The following is a 17,555-nucleotide window of genomic DNA, read 5'->3' on the forward strand; positions in this document are numbered from 1 at the left end:
CTGCACAGTTAATTTGACAGTTATGCTAGATTTAATTAGGAATCAGTTTTCCAACAGTTCAACTACTGCAGCATTATTTTGTTAGTGTTTCCCTCTTTCATGCTTAGCTCAACATAGACTGAACTACAACTTTGTTTTGGTATACCTAAGGCAGTGTGACAGCTTGACTTTATTCTCAGTGAAAAACAATAAACACACACAAGTCAGAAAATTATTAGATAGACAAAGTCCTTTTGAATCATAGTCACTCCCTTCAATGAAACCTGCCTTATTCCCCAAGTCCTATAATTTGTCTTTTTTACCAAGACTTATAAACTCACTTGTAAAATTTTTCCAGATCATTGTACAAACATAAACGCAAAAAGTGCTTCAGTGACCTTACTGTAATGTGATTTCAAACAAACATTCTAAAGTTTTTAATTAATGAATTTGAAAATGTGTATAGGATTATTTGCTAATCTCTTCAGCAATATATTTAAAATGTAAGTCATAAATGCATTCCATTATCTTTCTCCACTCCTGTATTTCCAAAACACGTTTTCAGAAGGAATGGTTGGTTCTAGCACTATAGATCCAAGTAGTCTTTATTAAATATTGCTTTCTGTAGGTATTAAAGAAAGTGGGGCATTCTACCCCCACTTACAGGCCATTCAGGTCTGATTTTTGTGTAATTGACGCAAATGAAGCATGTAATAGTGTTTTCTGAAACGCATGAAAAATTATTTTAGTGCTTCCTAGTTACAGAAGAAATGAAAATGAAGAGAATTTGAGAATTTAAAGAAGGTTAAGAACACGTTAGATGATTTCATTCTTCCAGTGATCAAAATGCCCCTCATATCCTTCTCTGCCTCCAAGCCTGAATGGGTCCTGCACCTGGGAAAGAATGACCCCATGTACCAGTACAGACTGGGGGCTGCCCTGCTGGAAAGCAGCTCTGCAGAGAAGGACCTGGGGGTCCTGGTGAAAAACAAGCTGTCCATGATCCAGCAGTGTGCCCTTGTGGCCAAAAAGACCAATGGTATCCTGGGGTGCCTTAGGAAAACCATTGCCAGTAGGTTGAAGGAAGTGATCCTGCCCCTCTACTCAGCCCTAGTGAGACCTCATCTGGATGCTGTGCCCAGTTCTGGGTTCCTCGGTAGCAGAGAGACACGGAGCTCCTGGACCTGATCCTGCAGAGGGCTACAGAGGTGATCAGGGGACTGTAGCATTTCTCTTACAAGGAAAGATGAAGGAGCTGGACCTATTCAACATCAAGAAAAGACAACTGAGAGGGGACAGCATCAGTGTATGTAAGTATCTGAAGGAAGTGTCAAGAGGATGGAGCCAGGCTCTTCTCAGTGGTTGCAAACAATAGAAAAAAGCTAACAGGCAGAAACTGATCCACAGGAAGTTCCACCTAAACATGAGGAAGAAGGTATGCGCTCTAGGGTGACTCTGCATGAGCAGGGTGGTTGGACGGGGTGACCCACTGTGGTCCCTTCCAACCTTACCCATTCTGTAGGATATGCTAAGTTTAACTTTTGGCAGATAAAATACCTTTACTTCCTAGACCATTCAACAAACAGACCAAGGAGACTTACAGCAATATGAACAGTATCTAGAATAGGTCATGCGCATTTGCTGATGGTTGTGGGCAAAACACAAAGCATTTCTAAATGTTAGGCACTAATAAAAGCATCACTGTATTAACTAAAATGTACCCCCAAACACAAAGATTTTATGTTCCGTCCATTTTTTTGTCATTTAGTGCATTTAGAAAAGAGACAGCTGCTAAACCCAAAGGTTGAAACTCATGATTCATAGGGTTTCAGAAGTTCAACACAGGTTGGGTCATAAACATTGAGAAAATCTCAAAGTCAGAGCTAGGGGCTAGGATCTGAGGTAATAAAAAGGTTAAAAGGCTCATTGTATGGATTATCTGACTTCCTCACAAGCAAAACTAACAAAATCAAGCTCTCAGGTCCTGGAAATAGAAGATAACCCTCCTGAGCATTTTATAGTAAAACCATATTTTCTTCCATTTCATTTCATGGCAGACTTGCTTTACAGTGACAGTAATTCACCTCTCTCAAAGATGATGGAGTTTTGAAAGGCAAATGAAACACGCTTTTTGACCAAGCCATTTCTCCACTCCTCAGGAGGTCCTACAGCAAACCGATGGAGTTTTCTGCATGACACAAGGGAATAAACTGGCTGATAAACAGGTGCATGATAAATCTGGTTTCCTTCACTCACCATGGAAGCTGAAGTTGTAAAAAGATGAAAGATGTCTTAATGTGGTAGTTTTCAGATTAACACTAAGACTCAGGATGCTCAAGGCATCTTTCATCTGCTGCATACCAAGCACCAAGGAAATGGGCAGAGGGACGGTTCAAGAGCTGAACTCTGGGGTGCTGAGGAATGAGACTTTGATCCAAGATGGCTTAAGGCTGTCAGACGTAGAGTGGTATTACAGGTTCTTAATTCATCTTATCTGGAAGCTGAATTATGTGGCACAGTGTTTAAAAAAAATTTAAATTAACATGGGCCATCTTGATAGATTCTTTCTAGAGCACTTACAGACCTCCATACAGCATGATTACAGCAGAAATGTTTACACATAATCCACATTAATGTCTAGAGAAGAGAGGACATGTTGGGCTGTTTCTTGCTTGTGACTTATGACCTCTCCTTACAAAAATCTTATTAATTTTGACCTTATCCAAGTTGGCAGGTAGCCAGCTACCCATCTGTATGTACAACTACACTACTAAAAGTATATGGATGTACATTTTTATATCCAATCGAAGTCCCTGCATGGGTATTTGGGGTTGTGAATGGATCAAAAGCTAGTGTGTTTAAAAATAAAGGTAAAGCCTAACCTTTCAAAACACAATTTACTCCTCTCTAGAGACTGAAAAGAAACTACTCTTTTCCTAAAGATCTCATTTTAGCCATTTTTTGAAGAATACACTTACATATGGTGCAACAAATGTCAAGAAATCCCCTTTATCTATGATTTATAAACATTCAGTCACTTTATGCATTTATAGACATATATTTCTATGCTGTCTTCTGAAGTATAGAGGCATAAGATTAATTTCTTAGCCAGAAAGTTGCATTTCTGGGTACAGAAGCAGCTGCTTACTCAGTGAGATCTACTCATTCCTACAATTTCTGTGTCCACATGTGACTAGAAAGGAAGAAAACCTGACACACAGTGTCTCACCACTAGAATTCACCACACCTGCCAAAAAAACATTAAAAGGTAGTTATTTTTTTAAAACACTCCATTCAAGTTCTACTACCATAAACTTGCTGAAGAAGTTAGATGAAGAAAGGTACAAGACACTGCACAAATGGTCTTGACTGCCTTGAGATCCACTCCAGTCTCTTTTTCAGACTAGAGGACAACCTCTCCATAGCATATACAGGGGAGAACCTTCCATAGGTAGTGCAATCATCATTAGAGAGGACAGGCTGTCCAAAACATGGAAGTTCTTTTATTCTTGAATCTCTGTAACAAAGTTCTTGGTCCAATACTGCTGTACTGTGCAGCCTCCAAATCAAGTGACAGGCTGCAAACTTGGATTCCTTGTCCTGTAATTGGTAAATAACTTTAAATAGCAGCACTGCATGTGCCTGTTTTTACATTGAAGGATGGATTAGGGAAATATATTGACTTGTTTTTCACTTGAGTGAAAACACTTTCCATGAAATCTATAGATAACAATAAGGAAAGAGTCAGGCAATGCTGCTTAACAAACCCACTTACTTCAAGTGCACTTAGGTGTAAATACCTTACTCCTGACAAAGTATACTGTCTACATAGATGCATCATAGTGCTTAAGTCTTTGAAAGCACTAGAAGGCAGATGAGCTATCCTCCCTGGGGACAGTTTTACAAAATTATGTGCACTAGGTGCAATCTGGTCCACTCAGTCAAAAAACAAAAGCATTTTCTAAATGCCTGTGAGTCCTGGGGATAAATTACCTCTAGTTGCAAGGATTAGGTACTAAGAGATGACAGTGAAATCACCTCCCCTATTTCTCCATGTCAGTGGAGTTTGAACTCCATCCTAGACATGAAAAGCAGACTCACCAGGAGCAGCAGCTCTCAAACTAAATTATTACAAGGTCCCCCACCTTGTCCACACCACCATGGCCTTAAAGATGCATTGACAAAATCTATGCAGAGGTAGCTTACCCTTCTGAATGTCTTTTCAGTGTAAATCCAAACGCTTCTGCTAATACAGTCCCCTCCAGAGGGGCCAAGGCCACCAGTGCATCCCAGCAGTAGCTGGGCAGAGTCTGTACCATGGGATGTCACACTCTCTCAAAAGCTGTGCTTCTTCAAAAGTTCTCAGACAATCCCAGCCCAGTCCTTCATCAGACTGAGTGTACTCCCTGGTGCTTGCAAGGAGGATTACCAAACCATGTCACAAAGAGCCTGGCACGAGCTCATCCTTCTCCCTCCTTTCCAAGTGGAGATCAGAGACCCACAGACAGCTGCTGTGAGCTGTACATCTCCTGACCTTTTTCCTTTTCAAGCCACGAGGCCTGCAAGGCTCAGCAAGCATTGAGCCTTGAAGGGGCTGCTGGCCTGAACCTCCTTAGCTGACAGGTGGCTGTGGTGGTATCAGCTTTCTTCCCTTCCCAGCCAACCAGTGCAGACCCACTCAGCAGCTGCACCTTGAAAGGCAAGAGAGGCAGCATTGCCAGAGTCAGGAAAACACAACCACACAGGTAGAGAAAAGGTTAAGAAAAGTGAGAGGCTTGCACTCTGTATGCAGCATGCAGGCAGGCACTGTCATTGCCTGCTGCTTGGCTTTGCCCTGGCTCTTTGCAGAGCTGGAGGTTGGTGAAGGGAATCTTCACCATTCTTGTGATACACCACAAGCTCATTTTTTCTCACGTGCCCATACCACTTGGACTGCATTTCTTCTTCAGCATTTTTTGATAGCCCAATTCCAAACTCCCTTTTATTATTGGGATCCTGTATGTGATGCTACAACAGTGTCCTCAAGAGGTGGGATGTTTTCTTTCAAGTTGACTGTAGCACTGAGAAGACTCTTCAGATTATGCCCATTTTGTCAGGAAACAGTTAAATGCAGAGAGAAGGGAAACAATAGAAGAGAGTGTTCATTTTGTACAAAAGCACACAAAAATGAGACCAAGACTTTCCCAGACCTACCCTGGGATTGTCTAAGTCTGAATTTGGCTCTCACACAACCCAAGCTATGTGAAATGCTGCAAACAGCTCCTGGAAAGGGTTAAAGCCAGGATGGACAATTGTCAAGTCATTTGCCCGAGTTGCAGGAGAAAATGGCTTTCTTGGCAGGGGGCCAATCGAGAAAGGCAGAGCTCACCATATTTGAGGGTAATACCATTTCCAGTAGGTCACAAGTAATCTGGAAAGGCTTCTGCTGAAAGCTGGAAACAGAGCAGCATCCAGCCTGCAGTCTATCATGGAGCCCTTGTGTCTGTGCTGGGGGAGCAGACTGTGACTCCTCACAGATGTCCAATTTCTCTTTCAGTGAAGGAAGAAAGTAGTTCCACCCTGTCCCATGCTCCGAGACTTTTATATGACCATATCTTCAGAGAACCTGAAATACTGTTTTTAGTTTACTAGTGATGGTTGGTCTATGCCTGTAGCCTGACTGCATGAGATATAAATCATTTGATTTGGACCATAATGCAACACCATCTCTTGCCAGGGATAAAATTTGATCATATCATATTTGATGTCACATGATGATGTTCTCATTCATTGCCCCACAGATCTCAAAACCATCCTTCCCCATAAGTAAGGAGGACGTAAGGAAATCTCTCCTCATACTTACTTGCTTTTTGGTATCTTATCCTGCATCACTTTGTGCCGATGACCTCTGGCTCTAGACCAGGTTTGCAGGCACTCCCCATAAAAGAAAGTCTCTGAGTCTTAGGTCCCAAACATAAAAATGTAATGGAGAGATACTAAGGTTCCTGACAGTGTATCCTGGGATCTTTGAAGCAAAAAGTACAAATCTGTCCTGCTCTTTGATGGCATTTCAGTAAGAGAGATCCATGGAAACAAGTGCTGCATAGGCATAACTGTATAGACAGCTACCGATTGACTCCAAGGCATGAACTGGACTGGAAACCACAGCACAGAAAACAAATGGCCAGAAGCCAGCCCACCACCCAAACCCCATTTCCTTACATGGCTTTCAAGCCATGAGGTTATGGCCTGAGCTAGGTGGAGTTTGCTGATCAGTGTGCATGCTACAGACCAGGTTGGGGCACAGCAAGAGGCAGAAAAGCCTTGCAAGAGATATCACCCAGACTGCTCTGTTTCACAAGCTTTAAAATTTTGGGGTCACTATATACAATTCTTGTATATGTTCCATTGGCCTGCTCAAAAGTCTTGTGACTCTTGTATTACATTCTGTTCTAAAGCATAGAACAAAGGCATTCAATTTAATATGCAGCTCAGGTGACTGAAGTACCAGCATTTTACAAAATAGCTTATTCAGGAACAAATTATGTATATGTCACTGCTCTCTGCAATAAATGTAGGAAGTTTTATAGTGCATTTGATAAAAAACTTGTCTTTGGGGGTTTTTTTAACATCACTTAACTAAAATTTTATGTTTGTGATTGCTTTCTATATTACACAATGCAAATAGAAAAGAAATATGGGGAAATCACATTGCCAGCAGGAAAAAAAATTAATAAATAAAATGTGCTGGAAGTAAAACAGATGGTTGGCACCTGGTGGTCCTTTATAGCCCTGGGAGACAGTTATGTTCTTCCTACACTTGGAGAAGGAAAATCACTTTATCACTGTTGCACTGGTGCTGTTCTAGGGCTTTCAACACTATAGGATCTGGGGTTACTAGATGTGCCTAAACTGAAGGTTAGTCCTAGCTCCCCAGCTGTCCACATCCCCCAACACTGCTCTTTTCCCACAGCCTGGAGGATGTTGTGCATGTAGACCAGATTTTCAACACCACATAGACCTAGGAATCAGGAGCTCTGAGCACAGCAGGGCAGTTACCACCTCCCAGGCAAAGCCAGAGCACAACAGCAGCCTCTACTGCTCTGTCACAGTCAGCTTCTCAGCAGTGCTGAGCAGCAGAAAGCAGTGCAGTCACTCCATGTCTCTCCACGCCCCCTCTGCTTCTGAAACACACCAAACGTGGATCCACAATGCAAGGCACTGGATTACGTGTTACTGTCTAAGCAATGGGACATCCCCTGCACAAGAGGCTCCTGGGCAGATGTTTGTGACAACTGCACTGCAATGTTGCCTCCAATGGTCTACATCTCTGTAACGATTTCTGGCCATACATATTGTCTCAGAAATAAGATGTCAGACTTGTCAGTCACCTACAATTCATCTTTCCCACAAAACTGTTGAGTATGACAGTAAACACCTCCAGCTAAACTCGTTCTGAAAAATTACTTGAAGGCAAATTGTTGAAAAACAGACAGGCTGTTTCAAATTGGAACAGTGAGACCAGTGCTTGTGCTGATTTGCCTTAGATTTGGATACAAGGTCACATAATAGGAGAAAAGAGAAAAAAATCAGTATATGCTGTATAATGGGAAAATTTTAATTTAAAAATTGGTAATTTTCATCTTTTTTTCACAGAGATTCATTCAGCCAACTTGGAACTAACCTCCTCCCTCCACAGGTTTTCCTTAGCTTGCACTGGTACTTGGTGATGTGTATACCACATATAGGAAGTTAACTTCTCTGGTCAGCTCCCAAGGAAACGCTACACTGAGCAAAGCAAGGGAAGGACAGGAGCCAACACCACTTTTCTCACCAGTGATGGCCTGGAAAACTGCCTGGTTCCAATCAATCTGCAAAGAGGTTGTGTCCACGCCCACAAACCTCCTGCAGCAAAGGGGCAAGAGAGGTACAGATTAAGGAGTGATGCAATGAGATTTTATGTGGAGCTCTTATGCCAGAAGCAAGACCTTCCATGCCATGATGGTAATTTGGAGTTATGAGGCACAACCATGATAAACCACAAACCAACTGGTACAGAAATGGCTCTCCTCATGTGTTATGTGCATAATGAGTGCAATTCTAGTATATTTTGCAATGGCTATACTCCTTCTCAAGTCTATGAACAACAACAATATTCAAAATTCATCACCTTTGACATCTAGTGATGTTTTTTCAGCATACAAAATGTCAGTAGATGGATTACATGTCAGATTTTGGAAGGTCATTTGCAACATCCCGTTTCAGGAGCACCCACCATTTACTTATTTACTGAGCACTCAGCACTTAGTCAAATTGTTTTCTTGTTACCACAGAACAATGAGCCCCTCTGGCCACACTTCCGCAAGTTAAGACTGCAAACATTCTGAGTAAGTGCTATAAGCTGACTTATCAGTTTTGTAGTAGCATTCCTGTGACACTCAAGAAAGATTTTATCAAGTCTGTGACATATGTTTTTAGCAGCTTATCAGAGCCACCAGCCTAAAAGCACCCTCAAACAGACATGAAAAAAAAATGTTGCTATTTTTATAGTTCATATACTTAAGTGCAAGAACTACATAAATGACTTATAGCCCTTTCAATACTATAGCAATCTGTCAATTTACCACATCTTTAGAACACCATGCCAGAAATTCTCACTCTTAGATCTGCAAGTATCCTGGAAACACCTGGCCACTGAGCATCTATCTACTATTTCTTGACATGAACTCTCCATATTTAATAGAATTTCCAAACCCACAGAAAAGTTCCCATCAGAGTGCCTTTTAAGTGAAGCACTTGGAAGCAGGTATGTGTAAGATGTTAGAAAAGCATCAAAATTTAAAAAGTGAATTGCTTCTTTAATCTGTTTCAAAAGGACTAATCCTCCTTCAGAGCCCAGCTATTTTAGGTTGCATACTTGAAAATTCTACAGGTTCAGGAATGGAAAGAATACTCCAGAAACACCATGAAAACTATTTCATTTACAGAAAAAGTGTTTAAAAAATCCATTAATTTGGGGTTAATAATGTCAGAGAGGATGCACATGATCTCACCTGCCCTCTATTTCATTCTCTGTTTAAGAAAGAAAAACATCCACTGTAATTCTAGACTCTTTCCTTTCTCAATAAAGAAGGACAGGACTGTCTAGAATTTATTTTTCAATTCCAAAACAATATTCATATAAATAATTAACATTAGTAACTGGAAAAACTAAATAACTACAGATACATGACTTTGGAAATAACTTCTCTCCAGAGTATTTGAAAGTGTTCAGAGTACCAGCATTTTGTTCAAATAAGAAGCTCTTAATTATAGTTTTAATTGACTATTGATACTTAACTACATGTGTTTCCAGGGAAATAATTATATGCTACATTTAAAAAACTCCAGTCATTTCTGTTTCCAGTGTGCAGTTTATTCAGTTTCAAATTAGAAAAAAATTACTATGTTTTTGACAATTTGCATGCATAAACTCAAACATTTCAGCCCAAAAAGTATTGATTTCTTCCAGTCTTGTATTAAGGCGTTCAGGAATTTCACCTAGGCAGACAAATATCTCGATTAAAAAAAAAAAAACAACAAACAATCAAAATAGAGAGACAAGCTACAATTCAGATTTACTTCTGTTAACAAATACGACCACAGTGAGTCCTGGTAGTACACAGTTGCATTTCTTTCTCTTTTCCGTTGTGCACAGCTGATAGGAGTCAAAGTGATTGGGGAAGAGTTATCTCCAGCCAAAGTTTTCTTCAACAGTGTCTTGATTTGGAGTGCTGAATAAGCCATTGTAACGTTATGTCTGCCAGGACAGATGAAACAAAATGAAAAACTCAACAGCCTGTTTGCAGAGTGTAGAAGCACTACAGAACACCAGCAGGTTAATGCAAATACAAAACCTCCAACCAAACAAAATCTAGAAACCACAGGCTCTCATTTACACATAATTAAAGCTCGGCACTTGGGTTTTTTTCTTGGTTTTTTTTTTCTACGTTTTTAAATCATGTGTATTTTGTGTTCTTGAAATATGATGACTGACATCAAGTTCTCTAAGCCACAGATGAGGAACTGTTGAAAAAGCAAAGATTTAAGATGACCATAAAATGAACTGTAAAATCCAGACGAGAATGAAATGCAGTGTGAGAACAAAGGCAGAAATACACAAACAGAAGGAATGAGAAGGGCACACATGTGACCATATATTAAACACAATATATTAGAAAGCTATTTAGGTAGGTTGTAGGAGTCCAAGGTCTCTGAAAGACATGCAACACTGGACTAAAATTTGATAGCTGAAATTGGCACCCCTCCTGATGCAATCTAGTGCATTGGGCTGAAATCTGCAGCAGTTCACAAACTGATTCATGAGCAGATTAGATGTTTTTGCCTCAAGGCAGTAACATCTGTCAGGAAGGCAGGAAGGATGTCAGGGGGCAGCAACAGCTCTAGCCCTGAAATTGAAATTTGTTGCCATATTTGTACTTAGTTCAAGACAGCACTCCATGAATATCCTTGCAGACAACTTAGGCACTGAGACTGCAAACAAAAGCATACCACAGCATCTAAAGCAAAGCTAATAACTATGTAATAATCTTCCACAGTCTCTCAGGGCACAGAAACTAGCAGCCTTACACCTACACCTCCTGATGAGACCAGTCAGCTAGGCTGTAGTTCCCAGTCTTCTTAATAGACTAGTAGTTTCATCACTTTAATAAGCTAAATATATTTTCATTATAGTCCTTCATTATAAATTATACTTTCCAGCCCTTTGATCTCCCTAGGTTCTTGTTCAACCTCTTTTCAGTTTCTCAAGGTCTTCCTCAAAATATGTCACACACTGCTCTATCAATGCCCACACAATTCCAAACACAAATGATATACGCAGTCTGCTCCAATTTATTACTTCTTAGAGCAAATATTCAGAAACCGGGCTAGTATTTCTAGGCATGTTTCACTGAAAGATGCTTGACTGATTCCCTCAGGATTTGAGTCTTTTTCATCACTACTCCCAGAAATTCCACAAGTAAGTGATCTACACGGTTCTGCATTAGTGATCATTCTTTTCATTATTTCCCTGTTTGCAAATTTTAGAATGCTTTTTTTTGCATGCTTTTCTCCTCCAGGATATCCATATAAATGAACTAGGATCAAAACCGATTTTCTCCAGGATTCATTCTGAAATTAAGCTGGTTTTGCCAGTTTCCAATCACAATACCACCTCTGAGAACCTTCACTGCAGCCTTGCCAATTTGATAAGGATCAAGCACAACATTTCAAAAACCTCAACCACCTTCACTACTTTCCACCTATTGAGATTATCCTATGTTGTCTTCTGCAGTCCTTATATCCTGAAGTCTAATCTTCCTCAATGTAAATGTATATATTTCCCCTTGCTCTGACATAACAGCTGCATCCCAAACTGCAGTAGACCTGGGGCTGGTCTCCTTCAAACTAACACATCCCAAACACATACACCACTTCCAAGAGAAGCCCTCATTGCCTAACACATCTCTGCACACACCTGAAATCTTCTACAGCTCCCTGAAGCAAGGTGTAATGGCATAGTCTCCTCACCATCTCCACTACCTGGTCCTCTCTGCGTAGGATGGAAATTTCCCCTGCTGCTGAGAGAAACTGGCTTTCCTCCCATTCCCACTCACAGTCTCTCATTCAGCTGAGCCCTACAGAGCTGCCCAGCTCTTCCAGCAAGTCTGGCTTCCTCAAGTAGAAGCTATAAATATGAACCCAGGCTGTATTCCTCCCATTTAGCACCGCTTGTTTTAGCAGCATGCAGAGAAGGAGGGTGGCACAGAGGAAGCATGCCCCTAGGCAACTGCTGCTGCTGGCAAAGTCTGTACTTTATTCCCTTCTCCTGCCCTGCAGAGGAAAGGGAAGATAGAAGAGATAGGAAAATGTAAAAACCAAAGGCAGATGGAGGACAAATTCATGGGGCTTTTACAGGTCCTGACTAGAGGATACACCCTTTTCATCTCCAGTGGGACAAAAGCACTATGCCCTCAGTTTGACGAACACCACCATACAGCCACATGCATGTAAGACCTGCTTACCAAGTAAAATTGTGTATAGGGCTAAACACCCACTTTTTTTTAGGATCACCTAATAATTGCAAGGCCTTTATATGCAGCTGCTGTTTTTTCAAAAGTAACACAGCTTTCTTGTAAAGGATTCAATTACTATGGACTTTAAATATGCTTTTCCAAGGTCCCTGTCAAATTACCTTCACATGGAACTTGATAATTCTACAAATTACTTTTATATTACACATAACTCTGTGTTGAAACAAATACAGTTGTGTACAATATCTGCAGAATACCTTTCAACGTAAAATGAGATTTTCAAAAATATATTGGAGGTAGGTGCTCAAATCTCTAATATTTTTAAGTTCTGATTCAAAATACAAAGAGTATATTGATGATGCTGGAAAAACCTTACCAATGTTATCCTTCTCTTTACAGGAAATAGAATAGCAACAGATTTCTCTGTCTTGAATAGCTGAAAGGTTTCTACAGAAACAAAAATAGTAAGTACTGTTATAATGCCACAAAAACAAGTTTCCATTAAATATAAGTTTTCTGCTTTTTACTCAGTGGGTTCAATTCTGTTCTCAGATGTTAAATTCTTAAAATATGCCACACAGAAAAGCACACATTTCTTAAACTATAAAGACTAAAAGGTTATAAAGTCATTTCACAAAAATTCAAATCTCTCATTAAGTCAGTGTAAGAGTGAGTAATAAAAACACAACAACCCATGAGCTAAAACCACCGTTTTGTAGTGGCAACCAAGTACTACCCATGTCTTATAATGCACCTTTTAATCTTTTCACTTAGAACTCAGAGTTCTTATCTCCAATAACTCATAATCAAGTAACAGTACTCAAATGGTCACACTATTTATCTTCAGGATGTTTACTCTATCACACTTAATATATCAGATCGGATTACTATTGAAAGGATACCTCTACATTTAGGAAGAAACTGATTTCTTAATTAACTTCTTTCTGCAAATTTCGCTGCCCCCCTCAGAGTTTCTGAGCACTTTGTTATATTTTCATTTATTCATCTTCACACAAGCGACACAGACATGCACAAAAAAAGACTGTGTTCCTGAAGCAGATGGGGAGTGGAGGCACTGAGAAGGAAAGAGTCTTGAGACCATAAGAAACTCGAATCAAAAAGACAACTAAATAGTGACCTCACTGGATTTCAGTGAAGTAGACCTGGCCTCTTCAGGAATCTGCTTGGAAAAGTCCCATGGAATAAGGCCCTGTAGCAAAGAAGCATTTGAGAAAGCTAATTAATATTCAAAGGTCATCTCCGAGCTTAAGAGTAATCCATCCTAACAAGTCCAGAAAAAAAGCAAGAAAGCATTAAGTAAATGAATTATAAGCTCCTTGCAAGACCCAGTAATAAAAAAGAAGTATACAGAAGGTGGAAGCAGGGACAGGTAACCTGGGAGGAACATGGAAACATTGTCCAAGCATGCAGAGACACAGGACAGCCAAAGCCTAACTGAAGTTGGATCTCATAAGGGATGCCAAAGTAAACTAGAAGGGCTTCTCTAAGTACATAAGTGACAAGTGGAAGACAGAAGAATATGTGGGCCCACTGCTCAATGAGACACAGTACCTGTTTACACAGGACATGAAAATGCTGTCCTTGCTAGCAAGATTAGCTTTCAGATTCCAGGCCACAAAGACCAAGGGTAAGTCAGGAGAAAGGAAGTTGTACCCCTGATGGAAGAGGCTCAGGTCCAGGAATAAATAAGCAAACTGGACATGGAGAAGTCCATCAGTCCTGGTGGGATGCACCTACAAGTGATAAAGGAGCTGGCTGATGTCATTGTGGGCCACTCTTAAGAACCTCTGAACAATCATGTCAACAGGGAGAGGTGCCCAAGAGTGAAGGAAAGCAAATGTCACTCTTCAGAAAATGCAAGAAGGAGGACATACAGTCAGCCTCACCTTGATTCCTGGGAAGGTGATGATGGAAATAATTCTAGAAACTATTCCCAGGCATGTGACAGACCAGAAGGTCATCAGGAGTAGTCAGCATGGATTCAGGAGTAGTCAGCACGGATTCACAAAAGGGAAAGCATGCTTGACCAACACAATAACCTTCTACAATGAAATCTACAGCCTGTTAGGTGACAGGGGAGCAATGGATATTGTGCATCTTGACTTCAGTACAGCTTTTGACAGTGTCTTCCATAGTATCCTCATAGACAAGCTGAGGAAGTATGGGCTGGATGAGCAGATGGTGCACTGGAGACTGGTTGACAGTCAAGTGATGAAGGTCAACCACTGACTAACACTGTACACCAGCAATCAATACTGTGTCCAACCCTGCTCTACACCTTCATTTGTCACAAGTGATGGGGCAGAGTGCAAGTTTGCTGATGACAGTAAACTGGGAGAAGTGGCTGATACACTAGTGTCATGCTGCCAACCCAGAGGGATCTCCACAGGCCAGAGAAACGGGCTGACAGGGACCTCATGCAGCTCAACAAGGGGAAGTGTAAAGTTTTGCCCTTGGGGAGAAATAACCCCAGGTACCAGGACATGTCAGAGGCTGACTGCCTGGGAAAGCAGCTTTGCAGAAAAGCACACCAAGTTGAAAATGATCTAGCAGTGTGGCAAAAAAGGTTAATGGTATTCTGGGGTGTATTAAGAGTGCTGCCAGCAAGCTGAAGGAGACAATCTTACTCAGCATTGATAAGGCTATACCTACATCCAATTGTGGGTTCCCCAGTACAAAAGGGATGTGAAGCTACTGGAGAGAGTTCAATAAAGGACCACTAAAATCATTAAGGAACTGGAGCAACTCATATATTATGAAAGGCTGAGAGAGCTGGGACTGTTTAGCCTAGAGAAGAAAAGCTTAGGGAGCCACATCTTATCAACATGTACAAAAATCTGAAGGGAGGCTGTAAACAAGGGGGAGCCCAGTGACGGGACAAGAGGCAACGGCCACAAACTGAAACACAGGAGGCTCTCTCTGAACACACAGAATTTGTACCTTTAAGAGTGACCAAGCACTGGCAAAGGTTGCCCAGAGAGGCTGCAGTCTCCATCCTTGGAGATACTCAAAAATGCCTGGACGCGGTCCAGGGCGATCAGCTCTAAGAGGCAAATGGTTCTGCTTAAGCAGGTGGGTAGACAAGATGATCTCAAGGTTCCTTCCAACCTCAGCTATCCTGTGAGTCCCAGTTTAGCTGCCTTGACTTCAGACTATCCTTACTATACCAAAAATTTCACTCCTACAACCTAAAATTATGTGACTTGTCACATAGAATCTTATTCTACAAAATTAGTGCTATACTGGCCATTTTTACAAAATTCTGTATTTCCTTTACAGTTTGCCTTAAAATCCATCAGTTTGTTAGTTTCAGTAATCCTGAAACTAATAATAAGTGAATAAGTGTATGTTTTGGATATAAGCCAAAAATATCTGAACTGCTTAAATTTACAGTTTAAATTTAAATTTTGTAATTTGACATGGTTCTGTTCTAATGCCATTCAAGCATTAAACTGCCACTACAATGTACTCTGAAAAGTCTAAGTGATCCTATTACCTTCCACAGCAGTTGTAGCTACAATGATGGGAAAACAGGATTATCTGAAACAACTTCACACCACTGAAACAACAATCAGGAAAGGTTCAAATCTACTGCAGTCAGTTATCAGTGTAGATCACTATGCCAAGTGTCAGCAGAGCTCAAAGTGGAATATCTGAGAATGTAAAATGGAATCTTTTATAGACGGTTATTGCCAGACTTCCAATGATTCTCTCTTACATATCAAATTTCCCAGTGCCTCAGCTTTTTACACAAGCCAGCTACTTACAATTTCTCAATTAGCTGCTTCTCATCCAGTGCACCTGGGAGGTCTCTTTTATTTCCAAGAACTAACACCTGAAAGAAATAATTCATATGCATATTAAATCCACAAGCAACGAAAGTTTATTTTTGTCTTTAACCGTTTGTTGGCATTATTCTGGTTCTTGCAGGTAAGTATTTAGAATGCAAGAGAGGACATATTCAAAATGACCAATGACCGGCAGCATCACGGACTTCCCACTCTTAGGGCCAGATGCTAGATGCACAACCTCTGAAAATTGGATCCAATTATTTCTGGGTGTATTAGTGTCACAAGTCTCCTTTGGAAGTGAATTCCTCCATTCTGGATGGTATTACAGGATGGCATCAGATTGCATGCAACTAAATGTGGAAGAGAGCATGCACCAGGTGCACTCAAGCCACCAAGAGACATTCAGTTCACAGGACCAGACTAATGTGAATCAAAAGCAGGTCCCCAGCAGCAGAGGATAGATTCTAAAGACCCACACGTGCTTCTCTCTACAGTTCTGCTTCCCTGCTTTTTAACACTGAAATACTAAATAGCCTGGCATCTGAACCATGTATCACCCAAGCACCAGCCAAATGACCAATTCTTCTCCCTCCAGTTTGAGCATCCATGGTAAAAATCTGAAAGGAAGACATTAGGAAAGAAGCCGAAGAAACACAGATAATTTACTGAATAGATGCTGGAACTTCAGAGTTCCTGTGTAATACTTAAGGCTTCAAGTATAAATGAAGATCAGATAAATGAGTTCAGCACATTTGAAGATAAAGTAAGCAACTGAAGGTTTTTGTAATTATGGTTGCATTAATGTTTTCCAGATGTGCTACAATTTTCTAAGTCAAGATTGTCCCATTATTTCCCATGAACCTAGAACATATTAAACTCATTACCTGCAGTCTCAGATTAATAAAGTTACTTCAAAATCTATAATACCAAAGCCAGAGCACAATAAATTGAAGGAAGTTCAATACTAGTTACTACCTATGAAATAAAAGTAAGTAAAAAATACATCACTGCACCTTGGAAATTACCATGCTGGTCAGGCTGGGCATGTGGAATGTGCTATTATAACATAGAAAAGGCAAGGAACTTAATTAAATACTTCTGAAGATATGAGAGACCTATCATTTCTGGAAGGAAAAGTGAGAAGTAAAACAGTATGTGAAGAGAGCATAAAGGATAGGCAATGTCACACAGTATGAACAGCATGACTATAGATTTCTGTAGTATTTGTTCAATAGGCAATTACTATATAAAATCACAACAATAATAGCAAACCTTATAAAAAAAGATAGTAAGTTGAAAAATTCTCCTTTGAGAATGGATGTGTGAGATCTTGATTCTCAGAATGTTTTTATGTTGGCAGTCTGTCTACTCATACTCAGATGACTTAAATTATTTCCAGTGGCGAAGTGTCCAAATAATTGCTTACACAACAGGAGCCAAGCAAGAGTCACCAAGTTGTGAGCAACTTCTTCTTCATTTGTATGTACTACTGTTTTCTTTCTTACAATCACAGGTATGAACTCTTGCTTGGTGGTGTCAACATAAAGACCAATATCAACCTGACGGATTTGTAAACTGGTAGATTACATTTAATTAAACCTTAGTCTTTACCTCTAATTCCTCATTAGAATTTCAGCTGAATATGCTATTCTTTGACAGTTCCTATTGAAGAAAGGATGTGTATTTGCATTTTTTTCACACAATTAAGTTT

At 40.3% G+C, this 17,555-nt stretch overlaps 1 protein-coding gene across 2 annotated transcripts in view; it reads right to left on the reverse strand.

Moving 5' to 3' along the window:
• Positions 1 to 9,351: 9,351 nt before the first annotated feature.
• LOC126644715 (ADP-ribosylation factor-like protein 8B) overlaps positions 9,352 to 17,555 on the reverse strand; it is a 28,557-nt gene continuing 20,353 nt past the window's right edge. Inside the window, exons 5-7 of one of the 2 annotated variants that reach the window (XM_050324382.1) lie at positions 15,821 to 15,888; positions 12,409 to 12,479; positions 9,352 to 9,757 (exon numbers count right to left, since the gene is read on the reverse strand). In XM_050324382.1, coding sequence (XP_050180339.1) covers positions 9,708 to 9,757; positions 12,409 to 12,479; positions 15,821 to 15,888 — 189 coding nt within the window. In that variant the 3' untranslated portion in view covers positions 9,352 to 9,707. The remainder of the gene's footprint in view (positions 9,758 to 12,408; positions 12,480 to 15,820; positions 15,889 to 17,555) is intronic. The other variant, XM_050324381.1, reaches the window with a different exon arrangement.

Source organism: Myiozetetes cayanensis, unplaced genomic scaffold, assembly GCF_022539395.1.
Source record: "Myiozetetes cayanensis isolate MyiCay16 unplaced genomic scaffold, myiCay2020 scf3, whole genome shotgun sequence".
Classification (NCBI taxonomy): Eukaryota; Metazoa; Chordata; class Aves; order Passeriformes; family Tyrannidae; genus Myiozetetes; species Myiozetetes cayanensis.